This window comes from Budorcas taxicolor, chromosome 12, assembly GCF_023091745.1.
Source record: "Budorcas taxicolor isolate Tak-1 chromosome 12, Takin1.1, whole genome shotgun sequence".
Classification (NCBI taxonomy): domain Eukaryota; kingdom Metazoa; phylum Chordata; class Mammalia; order Artiodactyla; family Bovidae; genus Budorcas; species Budorcas taxicolor.
Genome location: NC_068921.1, coordinates 10,892,535 through 10,918,629, shown reverse-complemented (window position 1 = coordinate 10,918,629; position 26,095 = coordinate 10,892,535). Strand labels below are relative to the sequence as shown.

At 44.3% G+C, this 26,095-nt stretch overlaps 1 protein-coding gene across 1 annotated transcript; it reads left to right on the top strand.

Moving 5' to 3' along the window:
• The first annotated feature begins 1,317 nt into the window (after positions 1 to 1,317).
• Positions 1,318 to 23,901, top strand: OLFM4 (olfactomedin 4). Its single transcript, XM_052650350.1, has 5 exons — positions 1,318 to 1,500; positions 7,127 to 7,279; positions 13,268 to 13,480; positions 14,675 to 14,828; positions 23,099 to 23,901. Exons 1-5 carry the CDS (start codon positions 1,318 to 1,320, stop codon positions 23,899 to 23,901), a joined length of 1,506 nt encoding a protein of 501 aa, XP_052506310.1.
• The last annotated feature ends 2,194 nt before the right edge of the window (positions 23,902 to 26,095 follow it).

The window sequence follows — 26,095 nt, the reverse complement described above, 5'->3', positions numbered from 1 at the left end:
AACCACTCCAGCATTCCTGCCTGGAGAATCCCGTGGACTGAGGAGCCTCATAGGCTACAGTCCATGAGATTGCAGCTGGACTCCACTGAGAGACTTTACACTTTCAAAGCTTAGAAGCAACTTCTAATACAATGTTTCATTAAATTCTAATGACTTAGCAATTGTTCTAACTCTAGGAGGCTCAGGGATTTGCCTAAGGTCACTGACTAAGGAGAGCTAGTTTTTATTATTCAGGCCAACACACTTGCTTCCTCTGCAGAAGGAAGGCGGAGGTCACAGGGGTGTGTGAGATGGTGGAGAGGTGCACTTGGGGCCTGACTGCTGTTCAACCACCCAGTCATTTCCATGCTTTGCGATCCCATGGACGGCAGCATGCCAGGCCTCTCTGTCCCTCAGCAACTCCTGGAGTCTGCCCAAGTTCATGTCCATTGCATCGGTGATGCCATCCAGCCATCTCATCCTCTGGGGCCTCTGCACGTGGGGCCTGAAGACCACCCCTAATTCTCAGTTTCATTAATACACCTTTAGCTCTTGAATGCCCACCTGGATCACAACAGGGTCTGGGATAAGGAGGTCAAGAGAGAACCTTCTGGAGAAAGAAAGTAACCAACATGGGCCTCTGGACCGGGTGTGGGGCAGTCTCCTGCCTGGGTCCTTTCTCCTCTGTCAAGCTCACAGGGGCAAATGCTTGAGAGCACAGAGTCCTTGACTGGGTTTTCCAGGGTAGACTCACTGCAGGTGTCTCCTTCCTAGTGGGGCTGTTGAGATATTCTGTTTAGACGCATACCCTGCAGGGTTGAGGTCGGAGACAGCCTGGGCAGTAACCAGTGAAGACGGAATCCCTGGGGAGAGTCATGGTCTCTAGATGGAGTTCCCCTACTGCCCATGGAAGGCGGCATTCAGGACAATGTTGGGGGAGGCTCAGGGGACAAATAGAGGTGGCTTCTGGGAACAGTGCTGAGATTTGCTTTTCTTTCCTGGCGCTCCCAACCTCTGTTTCATTCATAAAGACTACTTTCATCTCATCTATCTCAAGGAAGTGTCAAGTCAGAAACCAGATATTGGGCTTCAACAAGCTCATTTGAGTTAATATTTGGCAGGCGATACTCAGATCTAAGGGCAGCTGGCAGAGTGGGGCCCGGGACCTGGTGGGCAGATGACTCAGGATCCTGGGTGCCCTCACCTTCCTGGGTGGTCATGTGTACTCTGGAAGCTTCCTCTTTGCCTGTAAACGGGCCTGGGGGGAAATCCCCACTGGGTCCTTTAAGAAGCCCGGGGACTCCCGCAAAACTCAGTGACTTCAGCCTAGGGCACAAGATGAAGCCAGGCTTCTCCTGCCTGTTGGTCATCCTGGGCCTCCTCCACTCAGCTATCATGAGTGTTTGGGGGATCACCACCACCTTCCCCTCCTTCCCCACCCCTGTCTCCTTCCCTACCTCCAACTTCAGCTCCAGCTACCCCTCTGACTCTGCCTGGTCCACCTCCAGCTCCAAGTCCCAGGTAAGGAGGCCCCAGAGTCTAAGAACTGCGTTCTGTCCCTTCCTTTGGCTTTTTGGAGACCTGAATATAATTTCACGGATGGGTAGTCCTGAACACTCTAAAAGATTTATGACTCCCTTTGTTAACTGCAGGTGCCTTGAAAATGAGTTAAAACCCCGGGTAAAATAATTAAATTGTTAGCAAGAGAGACAGCATTTTGGTTCTCCAGCTGGGGGCTTTAGAGAAAGAAATCTAAGCTTTCAAGAGGTTCTCCAACCTGACTGTACTTTAGAATTGGGGCGGAGTGGAGAGAGACTTAAAAAAATGAAGTTGCCTGGGTTCTAACCCAGATACAAATGGTAACGGGATGAGCCCTGCCAGGAGAAGCTCCAGAAAAGTTCGTCTAGTTGATTTGCTGCCCTCGGAGACCCTCGATGTTTCTGTTGGAGCCTTGAAAGTGACTCTGAGCCTTGTTTGCAAGGGAGATGGGTGACAGAGTAGGAGGAGGGGACCCTGGTCTTTGGGAAAGTGCTGTTACACGTGGTATGTCCCTGGAGGAGTGTTAACGCTTTTCAATCTTTCTTGTAAGGAATCTTAAGAGTCATTTCCAGCTCAAAATGACAATAGCAAGAGCAAAAAACAAGACCAACAAACAAATGAAAAGGAAGCAAGGGCTAGAAAGGGTCTGGTCCAATGGCTCAGCAGGTAAAGAATCCACCCTCAATTCAGAAGACGCAGGAGACCTGGGTTCGATCCCTGGATTGGGAAGATCCCTGGAGGAGGAAATGGCAACCCACTCCAGTATTCTTGCTGAGAGAATTCCATGGACAGAGGAGCCTGGTGGGCTACAGTCCATGGGATCATGAAGAGTTGGACACAACTGAATAAGCACAGCAGCTGGTCCATGTCACTGGGACGTACAGTGACCTTAGTTTAGGGGATGGATCTCTTTTGAGGAAGTGGGAAGAGGCCTGGAGGGGTGAGAGGTTGGGCGCAGGAAGCATCCTCCACCTCAGCCCACATCAGCTCTGGATATTTCTGTAGGAGTCTTACTCTGTAACAACTAGGCTTTCTGTGCTAAGGTGTGATTTCTGTCCTCTGTATTTCCATGATCTTTACTCACATTTCAGGTGGCTGCTTATGTGATCATTGGACTGGAAGGGCCAATAGGACAAGAGGAGGAAAAGGCTTTTGTTTGTTTCCATTTCACCATCAGAACCTCAAGGCAATGAAAACCATTTGATAACCTCAAGGCAGTTATCAAATTGTTTGCATAGGGCTCAGATAGAAAAGGCAGCAATAATGTTCTCTGAATGACTTTTATAAATGCCATAACTACATTAAGTATATAATATATATTATTTAATCCACAGAGGTAAGTAAAATTTATGGTCCCATTATAGAGATGTGAAAACTGAGGCTTAGTGAGATAATGTTATTGGCTTAAAGTCGCTAAAGCAGCCACTGATACAGCTCAAACTTAGCTGTTCATATGCTCAGTCACTTCAGTTGTGTCTGACTGTCTGTGACCTGTGGACTGTAGCTCTGTCCATGGTATTCTCCAGGGAAGAATACTGGATTGCCATGCCCTCTTCCAGAGGATCTTCCCAACCCAGGAATCGAACCCATATCTCCGTGTCTCATGGGTTGCAGGCAGATTCTTTACCCACTGAGCCACCTGGGAAACCCCTAGCTGCTCATGCTTTCCACCGTCTGTCTCCACGCAGCTTTCATTTTCAGAGAGTATAGATGAGAAGTGCTCATTTTAAAGAGAATGGTTTGAGAACCATGAATATGCACCCTGCTTCTTTGTAGCCAGAAGACACATCATTTTATTCCATGATACTAAATGATTTCTGGGGACAACGAGACCCAGTTAGCATTTTCTTTAAAAATGAGGTCAGAGTTTGATCACCAATTAGAAACCAGCTTTTGGGTAAGATGATCACCTAAAATACTAGAAAAGAAAATATAAGTCAACAAACAGAGAAATCCAAAGTGTCTGTTGTTTGGTAAGGAAATAAAATATTTAAAAGTAGATAACGAATGGTAGTTAAATTATACTTAGAGGCTTTAATGTCCTTCCTGGTTTACTTATCTGCCTCTGGTGAGTTAGTATTGCGACTCCAACTTCTTTTTTTAGAGCAGGCTAGGTGTCACTTCCACTATAAATCCAGTTTTCTAGAGCTGGCTGTCAGTTTGATGAGCTCTTTGGAAAGTGGTAGAAAACCCCTTTATAACTGTCATTGAGCAAGTTCCAAACGTATCATTTTCTGTACTTTGAAAATGTTGAGTACCATTATTTTATGCCTTGAATCTTTACAGGCACTTAGACTTGGCTGCTAATTAGAGCCAATTGCAGCCTGCAATCACAAATGTGCACCTCACTTTCTGCTGGCATGCTCAGGGCACTTCAGATGCCTCAGATGGCACCCTCCAAAGTGGGGGTGGGGGCGCTATCATGGCCCTCGTTTGCCCGACAAGGTAAGGCTCCATGCTTCACCCCACGCAGCAGCAGGCAGAGTCAGAACCACGAGCCAGGTGCTTTTGTCATCAGACTGAGGGACTTGTTGAGAAGAAAGACACTAAGGCTTTCATAATGACAGTGGGCCTGATTCACTGGGCAGGAATTGGGTCTTATTTGTCTCCTTTAGTCAGAGCCTGGAAAATTGTAGATGCCAGTAAATGTGAATTGAACACAGCTTGAGTGAGAATTGATCAGTGTAAGGTGTCTGTGGGGTCCACAGGGTGGATCTCGTACCCTTCCAAAGGCCAACGGGACACATGCACTTATTTTTGCTGTCCATCCCCCGCATTATACTCACATAGAGATTAAGCATCTGCCAGGGAGGGAGACCCATCACCATTAGTTTCATCATCTCTGAATGCAAGGAACAGAAATATCTCTAATGGGAAACACTGATCAAACTTATGGGCCATTGTGATGTCAGCTGAGCACCCTGGGCTGATGATAAACAGGATGGGAGCTGGGGAGTCCACAGCGCCAGGACAGAGATGTTCAATACAAGACAGCGCAATGGCTGTCAGCAGTGCTCATAATTATCTGCCTGCCTTTCAGGTGAACTTCAGGACGAAAAGTTGTGAGCTGGTAGTTTCAGTGGATTGTCTAGAAACTGCTTGATGACCTCTGCTGTTTGGGGAGTTGACAGAGCTTTTCCAAGAACTCTCAGAATGGCCTAACCCTGTCTTGTGCAGCTAATTAACCTCCCCTTGTCAAAATGCAATGCAAGACCTTTCTTTTGGTAGACAGTTGTTATAATAAGCTAATTCTTCAAAGGTCTATGATATATGGTTCCTCCTGTAAAAACTTTGGCACCCTTAACTGGAGGCTTTCTACCTTCCATGCGAGTGATACAGCTGGTTCCCAAGAAGGCTGGCCTCTCTAACAGGCTCCTGGTGTGACCTGTCTAGTCCTTATTCATCCCTGGTAAAGACCCTTCCTTCCCTTCCTCCCAGCCCCGGTGTCCAGCACTTGTCCTTCCTCTTACTCCCCAAGGTTTGCAGGTGTGGGGTGTGACTGGCAAAACAAGTTGAGGCCAGTGTTAAGAATTAATATGCCATACAGTGTTTGGGGTACAAATAAATATATATATTTGTCTTCCCTGGTAGCTCAGCTGGTAAAGAGGTCCGCCTGCAATGTAGGAGACCCTGGTTTGATTCCTGGGTAGGGAAGATCTGCTGGAGAAGGAATAAGCTACCCACTCCCTTATTCTTGGGCTTCCCTAGTGGCTCAGCTGGTGAAGAATCTGCATGCAATGTGGGAGATCTGGGTTCGATCCCTGGGTCAGGAAGATACCCTGGAGAAGGGAATGGCTACCCGTTCCAGTATTCTTGCCTAGAGAACTTCACGGACAGAGGAGCCTAGTGGGCCACAGTCCATGGGGTTGCAGAGAGGGACATGACTAAATGACTTTCACTCATTCATGTATATATATATATATATATATATATATATATATATATATATAATTTGCTCATCTTAAAAGAAATTAGGTTAAAATAACAAGCAATGTGGGCTTCCCACGTGGCGCTAGTGTTAAAGAACATGCCTGCCACTGCAGGAAACATAAGACATGTGGGTTTGATCCCTGGGTCGGGAAGATCCCCTGGAGGAGGGCGTGTATTTTTGCCTGGAGATCCCCACGGACAGAGGAACCTGGTGGGTTATGGTCCATAGGGTCACAAAGAGTCGGACATGATTGAAGTAATTTAGTGCACACACACGAAACAAGCAGTTTAGCTTCAAAAGCCTGAATTAATTGGTCCAGGGGTCACTGGTGGACTAGATTTTGATTATACAAGCATCCAGGTTCAGCTTGTTTAGGAATTAGGGAAGTTGGTAGACATTAAATCACAGAGCACACAACCTCATCAATAGCCAGCTGACCTCTGAAACTTTGAGAAGTGTAGCCTGCATCTCTTCAAATTCTGAAAACCATCCCTTTGCCCTTGGTAGTGTCGGAAAGAGACCCTTCGGGCTGATGTTGTACAGGTGAGCTTTGGGCTTGCCGTCAGAGAAGATCATTGAAAGGCACAGTCAGTGGGCTGCCAAGAGTTACTCTGCAAAGCAATTGGAGTAATAAAAAAAATGTTAATTGTGCTGGGATCCCCTTGGGGAAGTTCAAAGGGGACAAAAGAAAAACAGGATCTTTCAAACCTGTCATTTTAAAATATGCATTGGCACCAAAGTGTGAGCCTGAATATATTAAAGAAACATCAAATATTTTAAAATGATTTTTCTGCAAGTGGTAAGCTGGAAAACTTTTAAAAAATTTGTAAAAAGCCTTCAGACTCATACAGTGTTCAGTTTGTGACAAATGGTTGGTTTGTTGCCATTTTGAAGGATATTAATTATATATTTTCCCAGGTGAAGAGAGAATGTGAATTTGCACTGTACAACTTCACTGTAACCCATATCTTTGATGTTTTCCTCATTCTTCTGGAAGGCAATGAATTGGGACTGGCATAGAGGTGTAGGAAAGAAAAGGAGTAAGCAGAAGGAAAAGGAAGTGACATTTATTGATCACCTACCATGTACCAGGGACTTGGTTTACATTACTTGGTTCCTCTTGGGGACAACCCTGTGAAGTAGATTTTCTCTGTTTGACGGATGAGGAAACCAAGACTTGAAGAGAATTCAGATCCAGTAAATGGTAGAATTAAAATTCAATCTTAGGACTCTCATTTTCCTTACATGGGGACAGTAATAATTTCCTTTAAGACTCTTCTGGAAAGGTGAACCATAAGGTTTACTTAACAGGTGGAGAGGTGGCTGACCGCTGAATGAGCTGTGCCTGTGAGACATGGCGGCAGCTTTGGGTGTTTTTGTGATTCCGTTCATTTATGTATTGGGTTCCATTTGCTTGCCTCTAAGAGAAGGGGACGACAGAGGATGAGATGGTTGGATGGCATCACCGACTCAATGGACAGGAGTTTGGGTAAACTCTGGGAGTTGTTGATGGACAGGGAGGCCTGGCGTGCTGCAGTCGGTGGGGTTGCAAAGAGTTGGACATGACTGAGCGACTGAACTGAAACACTCTTTGGACAAGTCAATTTCTGCCACTCCCCTTGCCAGAAAGCTCATTGCCCAGCTTATCACTGATGTTGAACTTACTTTTATTCGCAGTCATTTTCCAACTTCACTGGCAACAGAGATGACCGTGGGGTCTGCCAGTGCTCTGTTATCCTGCCGGACAACACCTTTCCTGCGGTGAGAGTGGAACGCCTGGAAATCACAGCTCAGACCATCTCCAAGAAGTTCGAGAAAGAGCTTTCTAAAGTAAGCATTTTACTCTTTTTGCCTCTCCCAACAAGATCTTGTTCCGCACAGACCACATGGCTTTTCTTCAGGACTATGTAAGCAGCCATTCTTCACTCTATCAAGGAGCACATTTGCATCTAATGGACGCTTTAGCGTTCGCTTCGCAGTAAACTATGGAGCTCCCCATAGCAGGAGGGGTGAGCGCACAGGACAAAGACCGGGTGGAGATGATTCGCCACACAGGATAAACTCTCTTCAATATCCTTCCAGGAAGCTGGAAGAAAGCCTGTAAATTTCAAGCCTGAAACCTTTATTTGGTTCTGTGGTTTCTTCTTCCTTTTGGTCTTCCTCTTTGGTGTCCTTCCAGCTTTGCCTTTTCTCTCCTCTCCTCTGTCCTTAGGTTCTGTCTTCCTGTCCTTGCGTTTTTCTCATCCTCTTCCTATTCCATTATTTCCCCTCTTGCCTCAGGCCTTTCTTTCCTCTTCGTTCTCATTTTGTTATCGTTTTTCACTCGTTTGGGTCTTCTCTTGCGTGGTCTCTCCCCCTCTTTCTCCTCCTTCCCTCCCCCGAATCTCCCTCTCACCTTCCTCGCTCTCCCTTCTTTTCCTCCCTTCCTCCTATTTCGTCAGTTCACTCTCTTCCATCTCTGCCTCTCTCTCTTTCTTGGAGTTAGCCTCTGTTGTCTCAGCAGGGACATTATATCAGATGCATCTCGCATTAACCCCAAATTGAAGACTTCCCTGGGAATTTGAATCTAGCAGGTCACTCAGCCTTGGTAGAAACCTCCCGAACCCCTGATTACTGCTTCCTCCAGCCCGAGGACATCATATCCCTGAATTAGCCCTCTTCCAAGCTGGTTGGAACAATGAACTTGGCATTCCAGCTTTGACCCCTTTAACCTTTTTAGCCAAGTCAAAATCAGATAGAAAGCCTCCTGCTTTCTGCACAGGTGAAGTCCACTCTAGGCTATCATCACATGATACATTATTTATTAATAATACCACTCCATTAACTTACAAGGGGCTCTGGCTTTCCTGCAAGATTCGAAATAAGTTTTCCCAAGAAATTTCAGCTCCGCTACCTCAACATCCAGCCTAGTTATCTTTTAAGACAAAAATTCCAATGAGGCTGAGCCCCTGCTTTCAACCTGAATTGGTAGATAAATATTCTGAGTTTAAATGAGTGTCCAGGAAAATGTGTTTGACGACTCCAGGAGACCAGCTTCTTAGGAAATAAAATGTCCTTGAATTAATCAGCAGAAAAGGCACAGCACTAAATTATAAATTCCAATCATTAATATTCATAGTCTTATTCCAGCATAATCAAGTACAGATAAGAAGTTATGCATAAAAACATAACAAGTGGAGGAAAATCCTAGGTAAGGATCTTTTCAGTTAGAGTCATTTGCTTTGAAATAGTGGGAGCTACTGATTTGCATGTCTTCTTGGCTGGCAGGGATGTGAAGGGCAGTTTGAAACCCCAGGCTGCTCCAGGGAAAGGTTTGTGAACCTGGGACGCATAATCCTAATCCTGTGAGGGGGGCAGGAGGCATCAGCCTTGCTAATAATTGATGGGGAAGAAGTATAGAGTAGATGAAGGAACTTTCAATTCTGGAAGTGTCAGGAGCTGGTCCTAAAAAAAAATTCTCGACTGAGGCCTAAGAAAGGAATTGACCTGCCCCTGAGATTTACATAATGGATTCAGGGTGTGCCAGCTAAGGATGACAGCAGTGACATGAACAACTTCCCTCTGTGCTTTTTCTGAATGTTTCTGGCTCTACACTCAATAAACCCTTTAAGGCAGGTAGGTCAGTGTTCTTTCCGCCATGGTAGGGATGGGTCAACTGAGGTTCATACTGGTAAAGAGGCATAAATGTAAAGGTCTCTTGGCCAGCTAAGCCAAATCAGGACTCTGGGTCTTGGAATCGGTCCGTTTGTTTTCCCTCTCGGCCACACTGTTACCATCCTCTAAGAAGAGACGCGTGCTTTCCTGGAGGCTCAGTGGTAAAGCAGCCCCCGCCAATGCAGGAGATGCAAGAGACACAGATTCAAAGATCCCTGGGTCAGGAAGATCCCCTGGAGGAGGAAAGGGCAACCCGCTCCAGTATTCTGTCCTGGAGAATCCCATGGACAGAGGAGCCTGGCGGGCTACAGTTCATGAGGTCAGGAGTTGGACATGACTGAGCAACTAAGCACAGCACACACAAGAAGAGGTGCAGCAGGTCAATAATGCTTTCCATCCAAAGTTATCTCTTCAGCTGAGGGCTTTTGAGTTCCAGGTGAATTATTATAGCTGTTCTTAGTTGCCTTGGAAATCCCTGTTGGTCTGGAGGCCTGGGGGAATGCCCATTCGAGCAGGCCGGTAGAAAAGGATTTAGACTGCCAGACATTGATTCATTATCTATCAGGACATGAGGAAGACAGGGATGGCCCCCACATAAGATGCTGAAAGCATTTGGTACTTTGCTGTGGTTTCTGAGATATCCCCTTGTGACTGTACTTCGGAAGGAGACAGCACACAAGGCGGCTCAGGATATTTTTTCTCGAGAGGGTACGGTCTTCGGGGCAAGTTATTTAATATGACACTTTTGCTAATAGTCCCTCATGCATGAGAGGGTTGAGGCAGCCGGGGAGACATTTAGGCAACCCATAAACAAACAACATCGATTGAGCGATGTTTTGTGCAGTGAAATATAATAAATTAAAAGGTCAGATTGAAAAAAAAAGCCTTAAATCACTGTCTGTCTAATAATTGCTGTAATTTATAGGGCACCCACTATACCAGGCACTTAATATACATTATCTCTAGTGTTTGCAATCATTGTATAAATGTGATACCATTATCCCCAGTTTATAGGAGGAAATGGAGGCTTGGAGAAATTAAGTGATTTGCCCATGAAGTACAGCAGCCTGATTTGTGCTTAGGTGGGTCTCGCTCCACAGTGCTTCATATGTCTTGATGATCAATTCACGATCAATTAATCTTGTTGTCAAAAACATATTAAAATGACAGTATGTGGCAAAGTGCATTTACTTGTTTTGAATAATCTGGCTATGGTGATGATCACAGGTTTTGAGGAATTGGCAGAAACGTGAGCCAGATTAATTCTTTAGTCTAAAAGCCAGTTGAGCTGCATTCTTACCTATTGCAAGACCACGATGTAGAGAACAATAGCCAGCCGCCAATGGTTGTTGTTCTGTAGAGTCTGATCCTGAGAATCCAGCAATGATATGTGTGTAACAAATAAGAGAATGAAAAGCTCTGTATGAAGGGCTGAGGGTTTGAAGGCAAGCATAGATGAGTCATCAAATTTGTAGTGATGGGGAGCTCTGCAATAACAATGTTGACACAGGGAGGTGTCCCCTTAGGGGTAGATGACCCTGGGCAAGCTGGGCTGCCTTTGCTGAGGCTGCACCTTCCAGAGAGAGCTGGGATGTTTCCAGAATTGTCCGTTCCCTCTCAACACTAGAGATCCGTACATGCGAAGGGTTCAGACTTACAATCTCTTTAAATGATTACAGTGCACACCATGAAGTCCTTCTGGCCCATTCTCAAATTCTCCTCTACCTTCTGTAACTCTGTGGATGATTCCAATTTTCCTGAACATCCTGGAGCTATTCTTGGAATGTTAGTTGAGAGAACCTCAAGATTTTCCCCAAACAGACCTTTCGAGACCCTCCACTCTGTGGCAGAAGCAAGGCAGGCCCACCGCATGCACTCTGAGGCAACAATTGTCAGGATCGGCCTTGGTGTGCAGGACGAATTTGGGAGAGCCACATTTCATTTAGCAGAAATGACAGTTGAATCACTCATTTTTATAGAACAACAGCTGTGATATGCCACCAAAATGTTCCAGGAAAGCTGAGGGTGTTTCATTTGTTCCAAGAGCTGGCAAGGCCAAATGCCAACAAGAATATTCATTTTGCGAACTCCCATTTCTGCCATGGGTTGGCACTTCATTATTATTATTGTTTTTCTCACAGCCAAAAATCTTATGCCTAATTTTTCGAGAAGTTGAAACCTGGCTACCTTATGTCTGAGTTTGTGCTTTTGAGTGAAACTTATTAGGTGTATATATATATATATATATATTTTTTTTTTAACCTCCTTATCCACCGAAATGTCACCAGCCTTATCAGCCTCTTCTGATGGCAATGAGCATCCATTGCCCGAGGAGATATACTAGCAGTGCCAAGGGCTGTGTTTTCAACTTTAATTAAAATCCTCTTTGCCTGCAGCCCTAGGCCTTTAGGTCTGTGGCCTATGAGTCTACTCTAATTTGTACAGTGGGGTTAAGTGGAAGGGCTAAAATGACAGAAGTTAGGGCTGCCTTTGGTATTAGAAGGATTAGAAGCTGACATCTGGCTCTGACTTCATCCAGGCCCTGTGGATCAGCTACTTGACATTAGCACAGTTTGGAGGGAAAAGCATCACTTCTCTTCAAATTTTTAAAAGACTGTAAAAACTGGCAACTTTTAATGAGCAGGTCCTTAAAAAAAGCCATGGCATTTCTTTTAGAGATCAGATACTGAAAGAACCACCAACTGTGTTTATTGAAATATCCATTTGGAGATTCCAATTATACACTAAGCCACCAAGGGAATTTTTGGAAGTATTTTAGCTTAATGATCAGACATTCAAATATATGCAACAAATGTGTAATTTAAAGGTCTGATTGCAATAATCAGTTCTTGGAAAAAACTTGGAATAAATATGTGGATGCAGTTAATGAAATGGGTACTTTATAATAGCACATATCTCACATATTGAGGAGTAAGTTAGGTCTCTTTTTTAAAATTGAAGTGTAGTTGATTTACAGTGTTGTGTTAGTTTCAAGTGCACAGCAAAGTGATTCAGTTACACATACATATGTATCTGTTGTTTTCAGATTCCTTCCCCTTTCAGGTTATTTCAAACTGAGTATAGTTTTCTGTGTTATATGGTAGGTCCTTGTTGGTTACTAAATAGACATTTCTCCAAAGACATACAGATGACAAAAAAAGCGCACGAAAAGATGACAACTTCACTAATTATTAGAGAAACGCATATCAAAGCTACAAGGAGGCATCACCTCACATCTGCCAGAATGGCCATCATCAAAAAGTCTACAAATAATAAATGCTGCACAGGGTGTGGAGAAGAAGGAAACCTCCTACACTGCTGGTGGAAATGCAAACTGGTACCACCACTATGGAAAACAGTATGGAGATTCCTTAAAAAAGTAAAAGAAAGAGCTCCCATGTGATCCAGCAAATCCCACTCCTAGACACTCCAGAGAAAACCATACTTTGTAGGCTGAGTCTTTATGGTACTCTGTAGAAGGCAGAGGGATTCAAAACTCATTGCATATGGTAATCAAAGCGGGAATTCTTCTGAGAGCATGTCTCTCTCTTCTAGAAAATAAATTCCATTTAAAGCAGTGGTTCTAAATGGAAGGAGGGGGGTGGTTGCAGGTGGGGTGGTTTTGCACCTGGGGAACATTTAGCAATGTCTGCGACATTTTTGGTTGTCACAGCTGGGGGTGGGTGGGTGGGCGCTGTTTGCACTTAGAGGCTAGGGATGCTGTTAAATGTCCTACAATACACAAGAGAGAATGATCTAGCCCCAAATGTCAATAGTGCTGAGGTTGAGAAACCCTGATTTAGAGCATGTGTGTTGAGTGGAAGAGGACGGGCCAAAGCCTGATTCAAACCACTGTAGTTTGGAGAGAGAATATCTTCTCAAATATTAAAGTGGAGATTAAACCGTAGTTGCGAATGATGATCTGAATCACAATTATTTTTAGTTTAGGCAAGTGTAAAAGTCACCTCCTTCCCCATCATAACAATGAATTCTTTTTAGTTTGTACTTGGATTGATTTTTTAAAATATCTAGTTAAATTTATTTTTGATACTTGGCTGTACTTCAGAAAGATTGACTGCGAGCAAATAGTCCCTGAGGAGTTGGTAGTGGAGGAAGGCTGCGTGACATCCCCCTGAGAACTGACGTGAGCTGTTTGCCCTTCAGGTAAAGGAGTATGTCCAATTAATCAGCAAGTATGAAGAGAAACTCTTAAACCTAACTGTCCGAGTATCGATCATGGAGGAAGATCCCATTTCTTACACTGAGCTGGACTTTGAGCTGATCAAGATGGAAGTGAAGGAGATGGAGAAGCTGGTCAAGCAGCTGAAGGTCGGCTTTGCCGGAAGCACGGTGATCATTGACCAGCTGGAAGTGGAGGTAGGAAATCACTGCTTGCGTATTAGTGACAAAGGCTCTTTCTCCGGTGACCCAGACAGTAAAGAATCTGCCTGCAAAGCAGGGGACCCAGGTTCGATCCTTGGGTTGGGCAGATCCCCTGGAGAAGGGAATGGCTTCCCACTCCAGTATTCTTGCCTGGAGAATCTCACGGACAGAGGAGCCTGGCGGGCTACAGGCCATGGGGTTGCAAAGAATTGGACACGGCTGAGTGACTAACACTTCCACTCTTTGCTGAGCAAGTGCTAGGATCTGGAGAGGAATCTTTCTCTTCTGATGTCTCATTCTATACTTGTTCATGACCATCTGGCACGTCCTGTGTTCCACTTGAGATGGATGCCTGGCTTTGAATAGCAAATTACACACATGGGGAACATACTAACTGAGGAGTAGCTATGGTCAGAGTCCCACTCCAGAGCCAAATGACTTTCAATATCTCTAGAAAAAAGATGATGTATAAGTGTGAACAACTCCAAGGCCAAGCTAGATCAGGGGGTCTTCTTCATTCTGGGTTTATCCTCATGGGACTTGAAAGTCATGATTTACCTGATTTTGGATGGGCTAGGTCTCTTTCCCCTTTCCAATGAGCATATAATCTTTAATCCCTCTTGGAACATTTCTCCACATACTGGCAAGTCTCTTTAAAGGAGTTTCTTGTAAGTACGTTCTTCTGAAGGCTTTTAAGCTCTGTGAATAAAGGCCATTCCATTAATGTTAGGCTTGGATAATTTATATCAATGAGGAGTTTCCTAGCATAGTCATGACATGGACTATCATTGAGAATTCCAGTTCTGTGTTTTAGGATTCAGGCTTTCTCTGGCCCTTACCATTCATTAGGAACGTAATTATAATATGGCATGAGTAAACACGAGTTTACAGAGGAAGGTTGTCAGCGATGAACTTTAATGGACATTTGGGGATGCTTCGATGGAACCTGTCCTCCGTCATTACAGCTTTTAAAATCTTTGCCATTTTCTTCTTGTCACACACAGTGGCTTGCGATCCGACAGGCATTCACGCTAAACCATGAAATGTATTCTTCCAAATGAAACCGTTCAGAAGCATCTCAGGTGTATTCTCCTGCAACCTTTCCCTAACTGACAAATTCAGCCCTGGAATGTTTATGAAAGAAGTTGCGCGATAACAGAAAATCACTCTGAATTTTGATTTCCTTAGATCAGGAATATGACCATCCTGGTAGGGCAGCTTGAGACGCTGGACAAAAACAATGTCCTTGCCATTCGCCGACAAATCCTGGCTCTGAAGAACAGGCTCAAGGAATGCGAGGAGGCCTCTAAGGAAGAAAATCCGCCCCCGCCCCCTGCGCCAGGTAAGGGTGCGCCGTCTTTCCTAGGCTCTGGAGGAGCTGAAGCTGGGGTGGCGAAAGGCTCTGGAATGGTGGAGGTGAAGGGAGGATGGGATTTTTGCAGCTCTGAGTTTATTCTCCTGTGCTTTTAAATCTCACCTACCCGTTCTACGCACAATCACATTCTGGGGGGCACAGAGAAGTGCAGATGATGAGTCGATTTAAAACAAAATCCACAAGTTGCACATAACCTTTTTGCATTTGCTAACAGGGAGAACGTCTCTGTGGTGATGGACTGGTTAGTGGGGGCCAGGTGAAAGCGTCTGCAGTCTGCATGGCATCATTGTCTTGGGGATTCCAAGGGCTGGTTGGCCCATTTATCTGACGAGCTGGGTCGTGCCTAGAATCCTCCTTGCCTCTTTTCCATCTCCCCCAACTTCCCTCTCTTCTTCCACCTCTTTATTTCTCCTTCCTGCTCCCATTAAATGCACATGCTATGTAGCATGTCCTAGGGTTCAGTGAAGATGTAATGGATGGCCCAATGGCTTAATGGGTCAAGAATCAGCCTGCAACGCAGGAGATGTAGGTTTGATCCCTGGGTCAGAAAGATGCCCTAGAGGAGGAAGTGGCAACTCACTCCAGTTTTCTTGCCTGAAATATTTTATGAATAGAGGAGCCTGGCAGGCTACGGCCCAAAGAGTTGTAAACAGTCAGACACGACTAAGCATAAACTGGACCTACATGTGCAGTGCCGTCTTCCTTAGACTGTGAGTTCTTGGAGGGTAGGAATGGTGTGTCCTTCTCTCAGGAACCATCCTTGAAGGGGGTTAGGTGTAGCCTAGAGACGCTTGCCTGTAACTGAACTGCCTTCTTGAATGGGGTGGTGGAGTGTAGGGATCAGGAGCTCAGCATTGGGATGCCAAAGGCCTGAGCTTCCCAGCTACATAGCCACGGCAAAAATACCCTTCATCTCCTCGTTGGTAAAATGGAAGAACAGTACTAGGTACCTTGCAGGGTTGCAGTGACGATTCACAAAACAATTTTTGAGAAGCTCACAGCTCTGTGACTGACATTTATGCACTGGCGATTGTTATTGCATTAATGCGGATAATTAAAGTGAACACCTTGCTGCAGACAAAAGCAGAGCTTGATCCCTGTGCCTTTCAGCACATCCCTCCCTTGAACTAAAGCCGTAGCGGCCAGCCCTGGAGCCGGGGTCACAGAGAAGCTCTCTCTGCAAGTCCTGAGCATCTCAGCCTTAATGGGGATGGTATCCGTTCATCAAATCATACAGCTCTTGCGATTCTCATTCACTCCGATTGTCACAAGCTGCTTCCTCTCAGGCCATGCATTTCTGGGTCCATGTCACCGTCACGGATTTCTTTAAGGCTTTAATCAAATACTGCTATTGGTATAATCCTCTTGGTGCCGTTCAGAGGCCTATCTTTCCTTCCTCTGCGGTTGAGGCTCTGTCACAGTATGACCCGCAGAGGAGGTCTTGTCCTCTGTAATAAACTAGGCTAGGAAACGAGAGCTTGGTCTGCGGGGCCACGAAGGGCTCCCCGAGGGCAGGAGTCAAACAGTGACCCCCTCTCGATACCACCTGAGCGTGTCTTTCCTCCCTTCATCCGCCCCTTCCTTTCCCCCTTCTTCCTCTCTTTTTATATTTTGATTTTCATTCGCTTGTTTATGTATTATTTTTGGCTGCACCGGCTCTTCGCTGCTGGGCGAGCCTTTCCGTGGCCACGGTGGTCGGGGCCCACTCTAGCTGCCATGCGCCGGCTTCTGATCGCCCTGGCTTCTCCGGGGGCAGAGAACGGGCTCCAGGTGCACAGGCTTTAGTGACTGCAGCCCGCAGGCTTCGTTGCCTGGTGCCATGTGGGATCAAGCCCCCGTTCCCTGTCTTGGCAGCTGGATTTTTAACCACTGGACCACCAGGGAAGTCCCCTGTCTCTTTTTAAACCTCAGCAAACTGTCCTCATGGAATAACTTTCCTGGCAGTTTTCTATGCATCCCTTGGAATGAAGACAGCTTCGGGCAGGAAAGAAGGTTCGGGGCTGCCATGTCTCAGAGGATGGGGCGTGGTGGGGAGGGTGCAGCTTTTCCTGGGATCACGCAGGCCGCAGGAGATGGAGCTGACGCTGAGGTGCCAGACCCCTTCCTGCCTATCACCTGGGGACCTCAGGCGTCAGCACCTGAAGGCCAGTGATGGGGGAGAAAGCACACTGCTTAGGATCTAAGAAAGAAAACGGTCAGTCTGTTTTCCTATTTTCGTTAGCTTTTTTTTCCCTAGAACTTTCTCCCAGTCCTCGACACTTAGGCCTTTGTGAGCCAGCCCAGCCCAGCCGTGTTGTTTAAACAAATTGGACGCAGACTCCCTCTCACTTTCCCACAACCTTGGTTGCAGCTGGATCCCTGCCAGGCCGCTTGGCCCTCCTCCAGCTCTGTTCATATTATATTTATGATGTTTATATTAAACTGACTTTTTGTCATGTTTTGAAATCAATTTCTTTCACTCGCTCTCTTTCTATTTGGACTGGTTGATAATGCAGGATTGGAAAATCCCCAGGCACCACGGCGTTGTGAGCCTGTGGAGACTTTAATTAAAGTTACTCACTATTATGGGACTTTAAAATCTGGCCTGTTTGCTTTTCTTCACTGCAGAGTTGCAGAGAATAAAAAAGAAAGAAAGAAAGACTCGCTGCAAGTTTCAGCTATAAAGTAATTCTGCGCTGTCTTGGCCCCTGCAGGCAGCTGCCGTTTGCTACCCCCGTGGTCAGCTTGATCTGGGAACCAGTACATAGCATTAGGGTTCGATAAAATGTGCTTTATAGATGCTTTATGCCACAAATGGCATCCTTTTCTGCTTCATTTCATAGAACTTCCTAACCTAAGATAACTGGCCTGATGCTGGTTAACTGTTTTCCCTAAAAACAACCAACTTGGGTTTCTCTCTGTTCTTCTCCCTGGATCTAAAGGACTGTAGATAGGAAAATGGGATGTGAATGCCTAGGATCGTTACTGTTATAGGTGGAGGCGCAAGGCTCTGTGCTGGCACATAGTAGGTGCACAGTAAATGACCCACGAAAGATGTAGGCTGACTGGCCAAAATCCCAAGCTGAGGGAAGAGCTGAGCGTTGGGGAGCATACATCCAACAATTCAGAGTCAATTTCATCTTAATTATTTTATGATTATCACCATTTTGATTGCCTGAGTCTCACAAGTTAATTGTATTCTCATCTTTGCTCCAAGTTCAGTTGCCCAGGTGAGAGGGAGCATTGGTGGATCCAAGATTAAATTCCCTCCTGTTGAGTGTGCTCAGTCGTGTCCGACTCTTTGTGACCCCATGGACTGTAGCCCACCAGGCTCCTCCATCCATGGGATTTTTCCAGGCACGGATACTGGAGGGGTTTGCTGTTTCCTCTTCCAGGGGATCTTCTTGACCCAGGGATTGAACCCGCAGCTCCTGCAGCTCCTGCATTGCAGGCAGATTCTTTACCCACTGAGGCATTGGGGAAGCCCCATGTTTCCTCTGCTGGTATATAATCTTTAGTTTTTTTTTTTTTAAAAGTGCTGCTAACCATGAGACTTAAAAAGAAAAAAAGTCAAGTTAGAGTATTTTAAAGTTTTACCTTGTGGCCTCCCAGGATATTTTCAGAATACCATGGCAGTGTCTAATAACTTCCATGATGAAGAAGAGCTTGCCAAAGAAGGCTATCTGGTATGGCGAGTTCCTTGCATTATAATCTGTGCAGTAATTACCAGGCTCTTGGAAGCATTCAGATATGTTCTCGGGTAAAGAGCTAGTGTTTTTATAATTAAAGCTAAGGACACAACTTAGCGATTAAAATGATAACCATGACAACAAAGGTGAGTTTGGGATGTCTAAACAGCTTTTCATTCCATAATTTAGAGCCACTGTGTGGTTGGTACTGTTCTGGGTACTTGGCTACCAGGATGGGTCCATAAACCTCCAGAAACCACTATTTAATGTAAACCTTCAGTTGTAACATGATATGATTATAATGCTGATCATTTATTGAGTTAAATGTACCTGTCTTCTGTACTCTTAACCATTCTACAGAGTAGGTATTATAATACCTACAGAGTAGGGTTACAGAGTATTATTTTACAGAGTAGGTATTATTATTTTTTCTTCTAACACAAGGAAGCAGACACTCAGAAGGTTAGGCAAGCCATTTAACGATGCTCAGCTCACTAGTGCTGGAGCAGGATTGGAACTGGAACCTGTCTGGCAATGTTTTCACTGTACCAGGCTGCCTTCCACAGATGCTCAAATGGAGAGAAAGGTTGCACCTGTGATTCCTGGGGTGATAAGAAAGTTCCAACAGCTCACTAACCTGATTAACACCAAATTATCTTGGCTTTCGTGCTTGTGGAGTAGCTGAAAGGGTACTTTTGTTCTCAGTTCCGTGGCGTGTCCTCTTCCATCAGAAAATGCAAAAGGATTCGTTGATCTTTCACAACCCTTGGGTCTTGGTTGGGCAGTGGGTTGTTGTTCCAGTGGCAGGAAAAATTTGGGATAAAGAAGGAAAGGCATGGGGTATCTCAAGTCCTTGAGATGCAGGAAGGGGCTGGGAAGGGGTATGCGATAAGGCAGGGTAGGGAGAGGCTGAGTGTAGACAGGGTAGGGGATGGGGTCTCTCGCTGGGCTAGATGAGATGGGGATGCAAGGCTCTGCGCTGGCAGTGGGCACCAGGCTGCCTGTCACTTTCATCCTTGTTTCTAGGACAGTTTGCAGCCGTGAGTTGAGGAAGCCTGCTGTAGCCTTGCCACTGGGCTGTCACTGTTGTGGCCACATCGGTAGCATTGACAACAGTACTTTGTTCTTGCCTTACTTCCTCTTTCTTTGTTGGGAGCCAGGGCCATAAAAACGGTCCAAAAGAGTTAGAGGATAAAGGGAGGATAACAGAAAGGACATGAGAGTGCTTAGGAACGATGGTGGGGTGAGGAAAAGAGATTCAAATTTCATATCAGGTGCAATCTTATTTTTTAATTGGAGTATAATTGCTTTACAGTGTTGCATGAGTTTCCTCTGTGCAAAGAAGGGAATCAGCTCTGTGTCCACAGACAGCCCCTCCCTTTTGGCCCTCTCTGCCACCCCCACCCCACCCTGCCTCTCCAGGTGTCGCAGAGCACAAAGCTGAGCTCCCGGTGCTGTGCAGCAGGTCCGCCCTGGCTATCTAGCTTACACACGGTCATGGATATATGTCAAGCGCAATCTCCCAATTCGTCTCACCCTCCCTCTGTCCCCGTGTCCACACACCCGTTTTCTGTATCTGCATCTCTATTCCTGCCCTGCAGATAGGTTCCTCTGTACCATTCTTTTTTTTTTAGGTTCCGCACATATGTGTTGATATGCAATATTTGTTTTTCTCTTTCTGACTTACTTCACTCTGTATGACAGACTCTAGGTCCATTCACATCTCTATAAATGACCCAATCTTTCCTTTTTATGGCTGAGTAAAATTCCATCGTATATACATACCAAATCTTCATCCATTTATCTGTTGACGGACATTTAGTTGGCTTCCATGTTCAGATATTGTAATTAATGCTGCAGTGAACACTGGGGTACATGTGTCTTTTTGAATTTTTATAAGAGGTACAATTTTAATCTCTTGGTCAACTTGTAAAATACTAAATGTTACTATTAGTAGTAGTAGTAGTAATTTTTAAGGGAAGTTTATTTTGGACCCTTCATATCTAAGGATTTCTCCCTCTAGGACAGAACAGTTTATTATCTTTAATCCCATGATAAAATGTTTGACTATGTTATAGCACATAAGTTTTCCTTAAATATTTTGTTGCTGTTGGTTTGGGATATTTCTTTTCCAGGAGGGCAAGATTCAATTAAGCAAACAATGCCTAAGTCTTCTAACCTGCAAGAAAAAAGACTTTCTTTCATTTCCTCAGGGTGAAATGTCGTTGAATAAATAAGTTCTCAGGAAGATATTTTAACTAGAATATCTGGTTAGTAGCATATGGAAACTCAAACAGTTTTTGTTATCATTAAACTGAACACACCACTAACTTTATTTTAATAATTCATGCATTGTTTCATAAACAAAAGCAAACAAGCATTCATCTGAGAGATCACTTTTAGAAGAGGAAATAATACTTTATAATTTTATTTATTATTTCTTTAGTGAAGAGCAGTCTCTTGGCTGAACATGTGTTGCTTTTTTATTTATGAAATGGTGCATGCATTATTAAAATAAACCCACGACTGTGTTCTGCTTAATGATATGCAAAATTATTTGAGGTTGGGTACAGAGCAGTTTCATTTCTCTACCTGTTGTATGGTTGGCTGGCTTTCCCACCAACTGCGGATTTATGAGAGCATTTAAGGAGCACATATTTAATTCCGGGACCAAAAAGCCCCAGCAGATTGGAAAAATAAAAGCAGGATTTCTAGTAATGGTTTCACCTCTGAACAGTCCTTGAATGAGGAGGGGTGAGAGGAGAGGCATTTAATAAGGAAAGAAATGGGTCTTTCTGTAGCCATCAGAGGCAGAGACTCAGAGGCGAATGCTTTGCACCCCCTTGCTCCCCGCAGTGTTAATATCGGGCAGTTCTCTGGAGCTCTGATTCTGGCCTGAGCTCACCTCATATGCCCTCGTGGCTCCCTGAGTCCCTCGACACATTTACAGCCAAGTTCTGTCCCCTCCTTCCTCACCTGCTCTGCTCTAGGCAGCAGGATGAGGGAAAATGACCTCTAATGTACTTAGAGTTGACTTTCCTCTGTAATTCCAATAAAATTTCTGGCCAGCTTTTTAAGGGTATTTATTAAGATTCCAGAAACTGTCTGTTCAAATCTTTAGATAGCTATTATAAAAATACTGGAGGATTTTTATTCTATTTTTTTTATAGCTCATAAATGTCTGGGTTGGCAGGCATTTCAGAGGGAGGACTCTGCAAAGGGCCAAAAGGCCCAGCCGGAGTCATTCACCCGGGTGTTTCAGGGAATGTAGATTCAGTGGACCGGTGAGTCTGGTCCCACTTGATTGTACACATTGTGACAATGACGGCGTCAGACTGGGAATGATGACGTGCCGGCCTGTCATTCTGCGGCACAGCAGGCTATGGCTTGTGAGCCACAAGGCCCACCTTGTAACTGCAGCGAGATGGTCCCCACGTCATCTACGCTTTGGGCACAGAACAGGCAATGCTACCCTAAAATACCTTCCATGACTTTTCAAAGCTGAAATCGCACCATTAGAGGGCCTCTTAGAGGTCCATCGAGGGCCATCTTTCTTTTCTTTCTTTTTAAACATTTTTAATTTTGTACTGAGCCAATTCACAACGTTGTGATAGTTTCAGGCGAACAGTGAAGGGACTCAGCCATACAGACACATGTATCCATTTTTCCCCCAAAGTCCCCTCCCATCCAGGCTGCCACATAACACTGAACAGACTTCCATGTGCTATTCAGTAGGTCCTTGCTGGTTATCCACTTTAAATATAGCAGTGTACCTTGTCATACTGAGTCAAGTAAGTCAGACAGAGAAGGAGAAATATTATATGGCATGCCTTATATATGGAATGTAAGAAAGAAATGATACAGATAACTTGTTATAAAACAGAGACTCACAGACTTAGATAACAAACTAATCATTGTTGGGGAGAAGGGATAGTTAGGGAGTTTGGGATGGACAAGGACCATCTTTCTGTATCTTTAAAATGCCACAGTAGAAACTTCCTCTCCTGAGGGTAACATGGGCAGCATTGGTACCTGGTGTGGACATGCCCTTGGAGCCCCAGGGAAGGGCAGAGGGAAGGGAAGGGAAGAAAGACTTGCCCAGGATCGACATCTTCATCCCAGTTCTCCCAGCCCTGGTGAAGAGCACCACTGTGAGTACGGCTGTATCGCAATAGGAAGGCGTTCTCCTGTGGTCTTGCTTTCTTGATTTCTCTATAAGGAAAATGAAATAAAATAATATTGCTGAAATGCATTTCATAGAAGAAAATACATTAAATTCACCAAGTCTTCCTTTTTTAAACTATTTAAAATGGTTGTTCACAGTTCCACTATACCCATTTTCCAGATTGAAGGCCCATCCATGTCAATAGGAGACAGTTCTCTCTAGAACTGGTAACATGTTTGCATTGAGACCAAGGCCAAGGGTAGCTTTTGCCTTTTCTCCATCAGAACCATGGTGTTGACAAGAAAAATGTTTATGGATTCCTTTTGTTCTTAGAATGTTAAACTGTTTGTATCTTGTCATGCATTTTCTCTAAGAATGTCCTTTTATTTGTTTTGTTCCTCTAGGGAGCTGTGCACACGGCGGTGTGGTGAATGTCAGCAAACCAGCTGTAGTTCAGCTCAACTGGCTAGGGTTTAGCTATAAGTATGGTGCCTGGGGTCTGGATTACTCTCCCCAGCATCCAGGCAATGGAGTGTACTGGGTGGCACCTTTGAATACAAATGGGAGAACTTTGCAATATTATAGACTCTACAATACAAAGGATGATTTGCTGTTGTATACAAATGCCCGACAGAATCAAATTACCTATGGCCAAGGCAGTGGTACAGTAGTTTATAAGAACAACATGTATGTCAATTGGTACAACACCCGGAATATGGCCAAAATTAACCTGACCACCAACAGAGTTGTTTTGTCCCAAGCTCTCCCTAATGCTGCCTATAATAACCGCTTTTCATATGCTAATGTTGGTTGGCAAGATATGGACTTTGCTGTGGATGAGAATGGATTGTGGGTGATTTATGCAACTGAAGCCAGCACTGGTAACATCGTGATTAGTAAACTCAATGACACCACACTTGCGGTGCTAAACACTTGGCATACCAAGCAGTATAAACCATCTGTTACTAACACGTTCATGGTGTGTGGGGTTCTATATGCCACTCGCACTCTGAACACCAGAATAGAAGAAATTTTCTACTACTATGACACAAACACAGGGCAAGAGGGCAGACTTAACATCATAATGCAGAAGATGCAGGAGAATGTGCAAAGTATTAACTATCACCCTTTTGAGCAGAAACTTTTCGTCTATAATGATGGTTACCTTCTGAATTATGATCTTGTCTTCCAGCAGATACCCCAGTAAACATTCACGTGTTAGGGTGGAGGGAAATCAAATTTTTACTGAAAAAATATGTCTTCTCCCCTTATTTAGGGGCTGGGAGTGGGGTGGAGAGATGGGGCAGGGCTCAAGATCCAAAAGTATATGTGCTTAGTTGTACTATTTGGGAGTTGGGTTCTTCCATGCTAGAGATTCAGGGCATTGCCTTATTGGATGAGCTCTCTTGGAAGCCATCTGCTTCCTGGGATGCATTTCTCAGACTGAAATAATCTGGAATTGTCTGAGGTCTTGGGCATTATGGTTCTAAGGAAGCCTTTGATGAGGTCACATCTGAAAATTAAGGGGCATAAGGAGAACTTTGTATGGCTTTTGGAGATTCTTTGTACAAAAGAGGGTTCAAGGGCCAGTTCTCATATAACCTGGATGATTCTTCCATACTTGCAAGAAATCTGGGGCTTAACAGGGAGATTAATTTCTGAAGCTCCTTGAGGGTCCAAACCTTCAACTTTGTTTTTCTTAGTAGTGCCTGGCATGATGTTTGGTATGTAGCAGATAAGTACATTTAGCGTGCTTGTGTTATATCTATGAAATGCTATGAGTTTTCCAGAGAAAATCCTTTTTCGACATTAAATTGTCTAACCAGTCCCAGATGAATCTACAGAGGAGGCGCTTGTGCTTTTTTTTCTCCTGTTGGACACCTTCATAAGGGTCAGTAGAAGACTCCTGCCTCATAACTTCATTCCAAAGGCAGCTCAGAAGATTAGAACTGGACTCAAACACCAATTCCTCTCACCCTCTCCCAACCCCCTACTTAAAAAAAAAAACAAAACTATTTTTTTATGGAATGAATATAAGATGATAAGCAAAACTAATTTTCTTTTATCTCATCATAAACTTTTACTTTCACAACGCTAAGACCACAAGGAAAGCAAATGGCAGTGATAAAATGATAGCCTATTATAAAGCCCTGAAAGCATATGTTAGACTTGTATTAAGTCATATCAATGGCTTAATGCAATTTTTGTCTTGAAGCCTGAAACTTGTAAGAAAATGACATTTTTTGTTTTGAGAAAGAAATGTGAAAATAAAAACCATCAAAGGTTTGTAGAACATCAGTGCAATCTGAAAACCTTGCAGGTATGTGTGCTTCTGTGCTTTTGAATGCCTTTATCATCTGGTCTTGGACTATTTCCATTTGATGTTCAGAAGTTCTCGTTGATAGGACTGGCTTCTTAAATGCTGTACTCTGCCCTTTTTAATAAATGATTTAAATGTGATTTGAAAAAGTGTTGTCTTTTGTGTTTTTTCACTCGTTTATTTTATTACCAAAAAACCTCTTACCAGTCCACACTTTGCTGTGAGGTTCAGAGAATGGCTTCCTCCCAAAAGCCAGGACACCTAAGAGCAGAGAACATCAATAGCTTTTAAGACTCCAAAGTCAGGGCCGGCTCTTTAGGTTTCATTTCCCTTTAAAATCCATTCTCTCTGGCAGCTTTTGCTGTATGAGCCTGCACTCTTTTCCTCTGAGATATAACCTTATGTACTTATTAATTTGCATGACTGATCTGATTATTTCCAATGTTAGACTATATTTGTGTGGCTTATGCTCCTTTTCCGATTGAGCTATTAACCTGGGTCAGAAGCTCAGATATTCCCCAAATAGGAGGTCTTGGATAGAGAGCAGAGGGCCTAACTGGCCACACTGGGGAAAGAAATATTTTTACCAAAAAGAATGTGTTGGGGCACGAGTGACCTAGAAATGAAAGGACACATAGGCTGGGAGAGAGGAGTGAGTGTAACTGAAAGGCTTATTTTTAATCCACGCCAAGCTTTGTGAATATTTTTAGCAAGATTTTTTTTTGTATCAAGGCTGACCGTAGAGACAGGTATGGCCTTCAAAATGCAACAAGATCTGAAGATAAAGACAGGTATGTCATGTGAGATAGAAGTTAAAAACAGTGATGTTATATTTAATCTGGCTCTAGGCAATTTTCCAGATGAATGTTTTTACCAAGTACACAGGATGACCTCTGAAGATTCAGGAAAGGAGGCAGGGAGCCAAGGTAATGCCAGCAAACAGCTCCTTATTTAAACTGCAACAGAAGTGTTTGCATGAAAATACCACTCTAACCCTTCTTGCCACTCGACCTGGTGTGATCAGCCTGCAGGAAATCTCCCTGCTGGGTAGGTTGAACAACCTAGGGATTCTGGATCAAGG

Bases quoted from the DNA above. Each gene is read 5' to 3' on its own strand.
- OLFM4 (XM_052650350.1), top strand. From the start codon at position 1,318: ATGAAGCCAGGCTTCTCCTGCCTGTTGGTCATCCTGGGCCTCCTCCAC. The intron at 1,501-7,126 runs GTAAGGAGGCCC...TTTTATTCGCAG, and splicing joins CCTCCAGCTCCAAGTCCCAG to TCATTTTCCAACTTCACTGG. The intron at 14,829-23,098 runs GTAAGGGTGCGC...TTGTTCCTCTAG, and splicing joins GCCCCCGCCCCCTGCGCCAG to GGAGCTGTGCACACGGCGGT.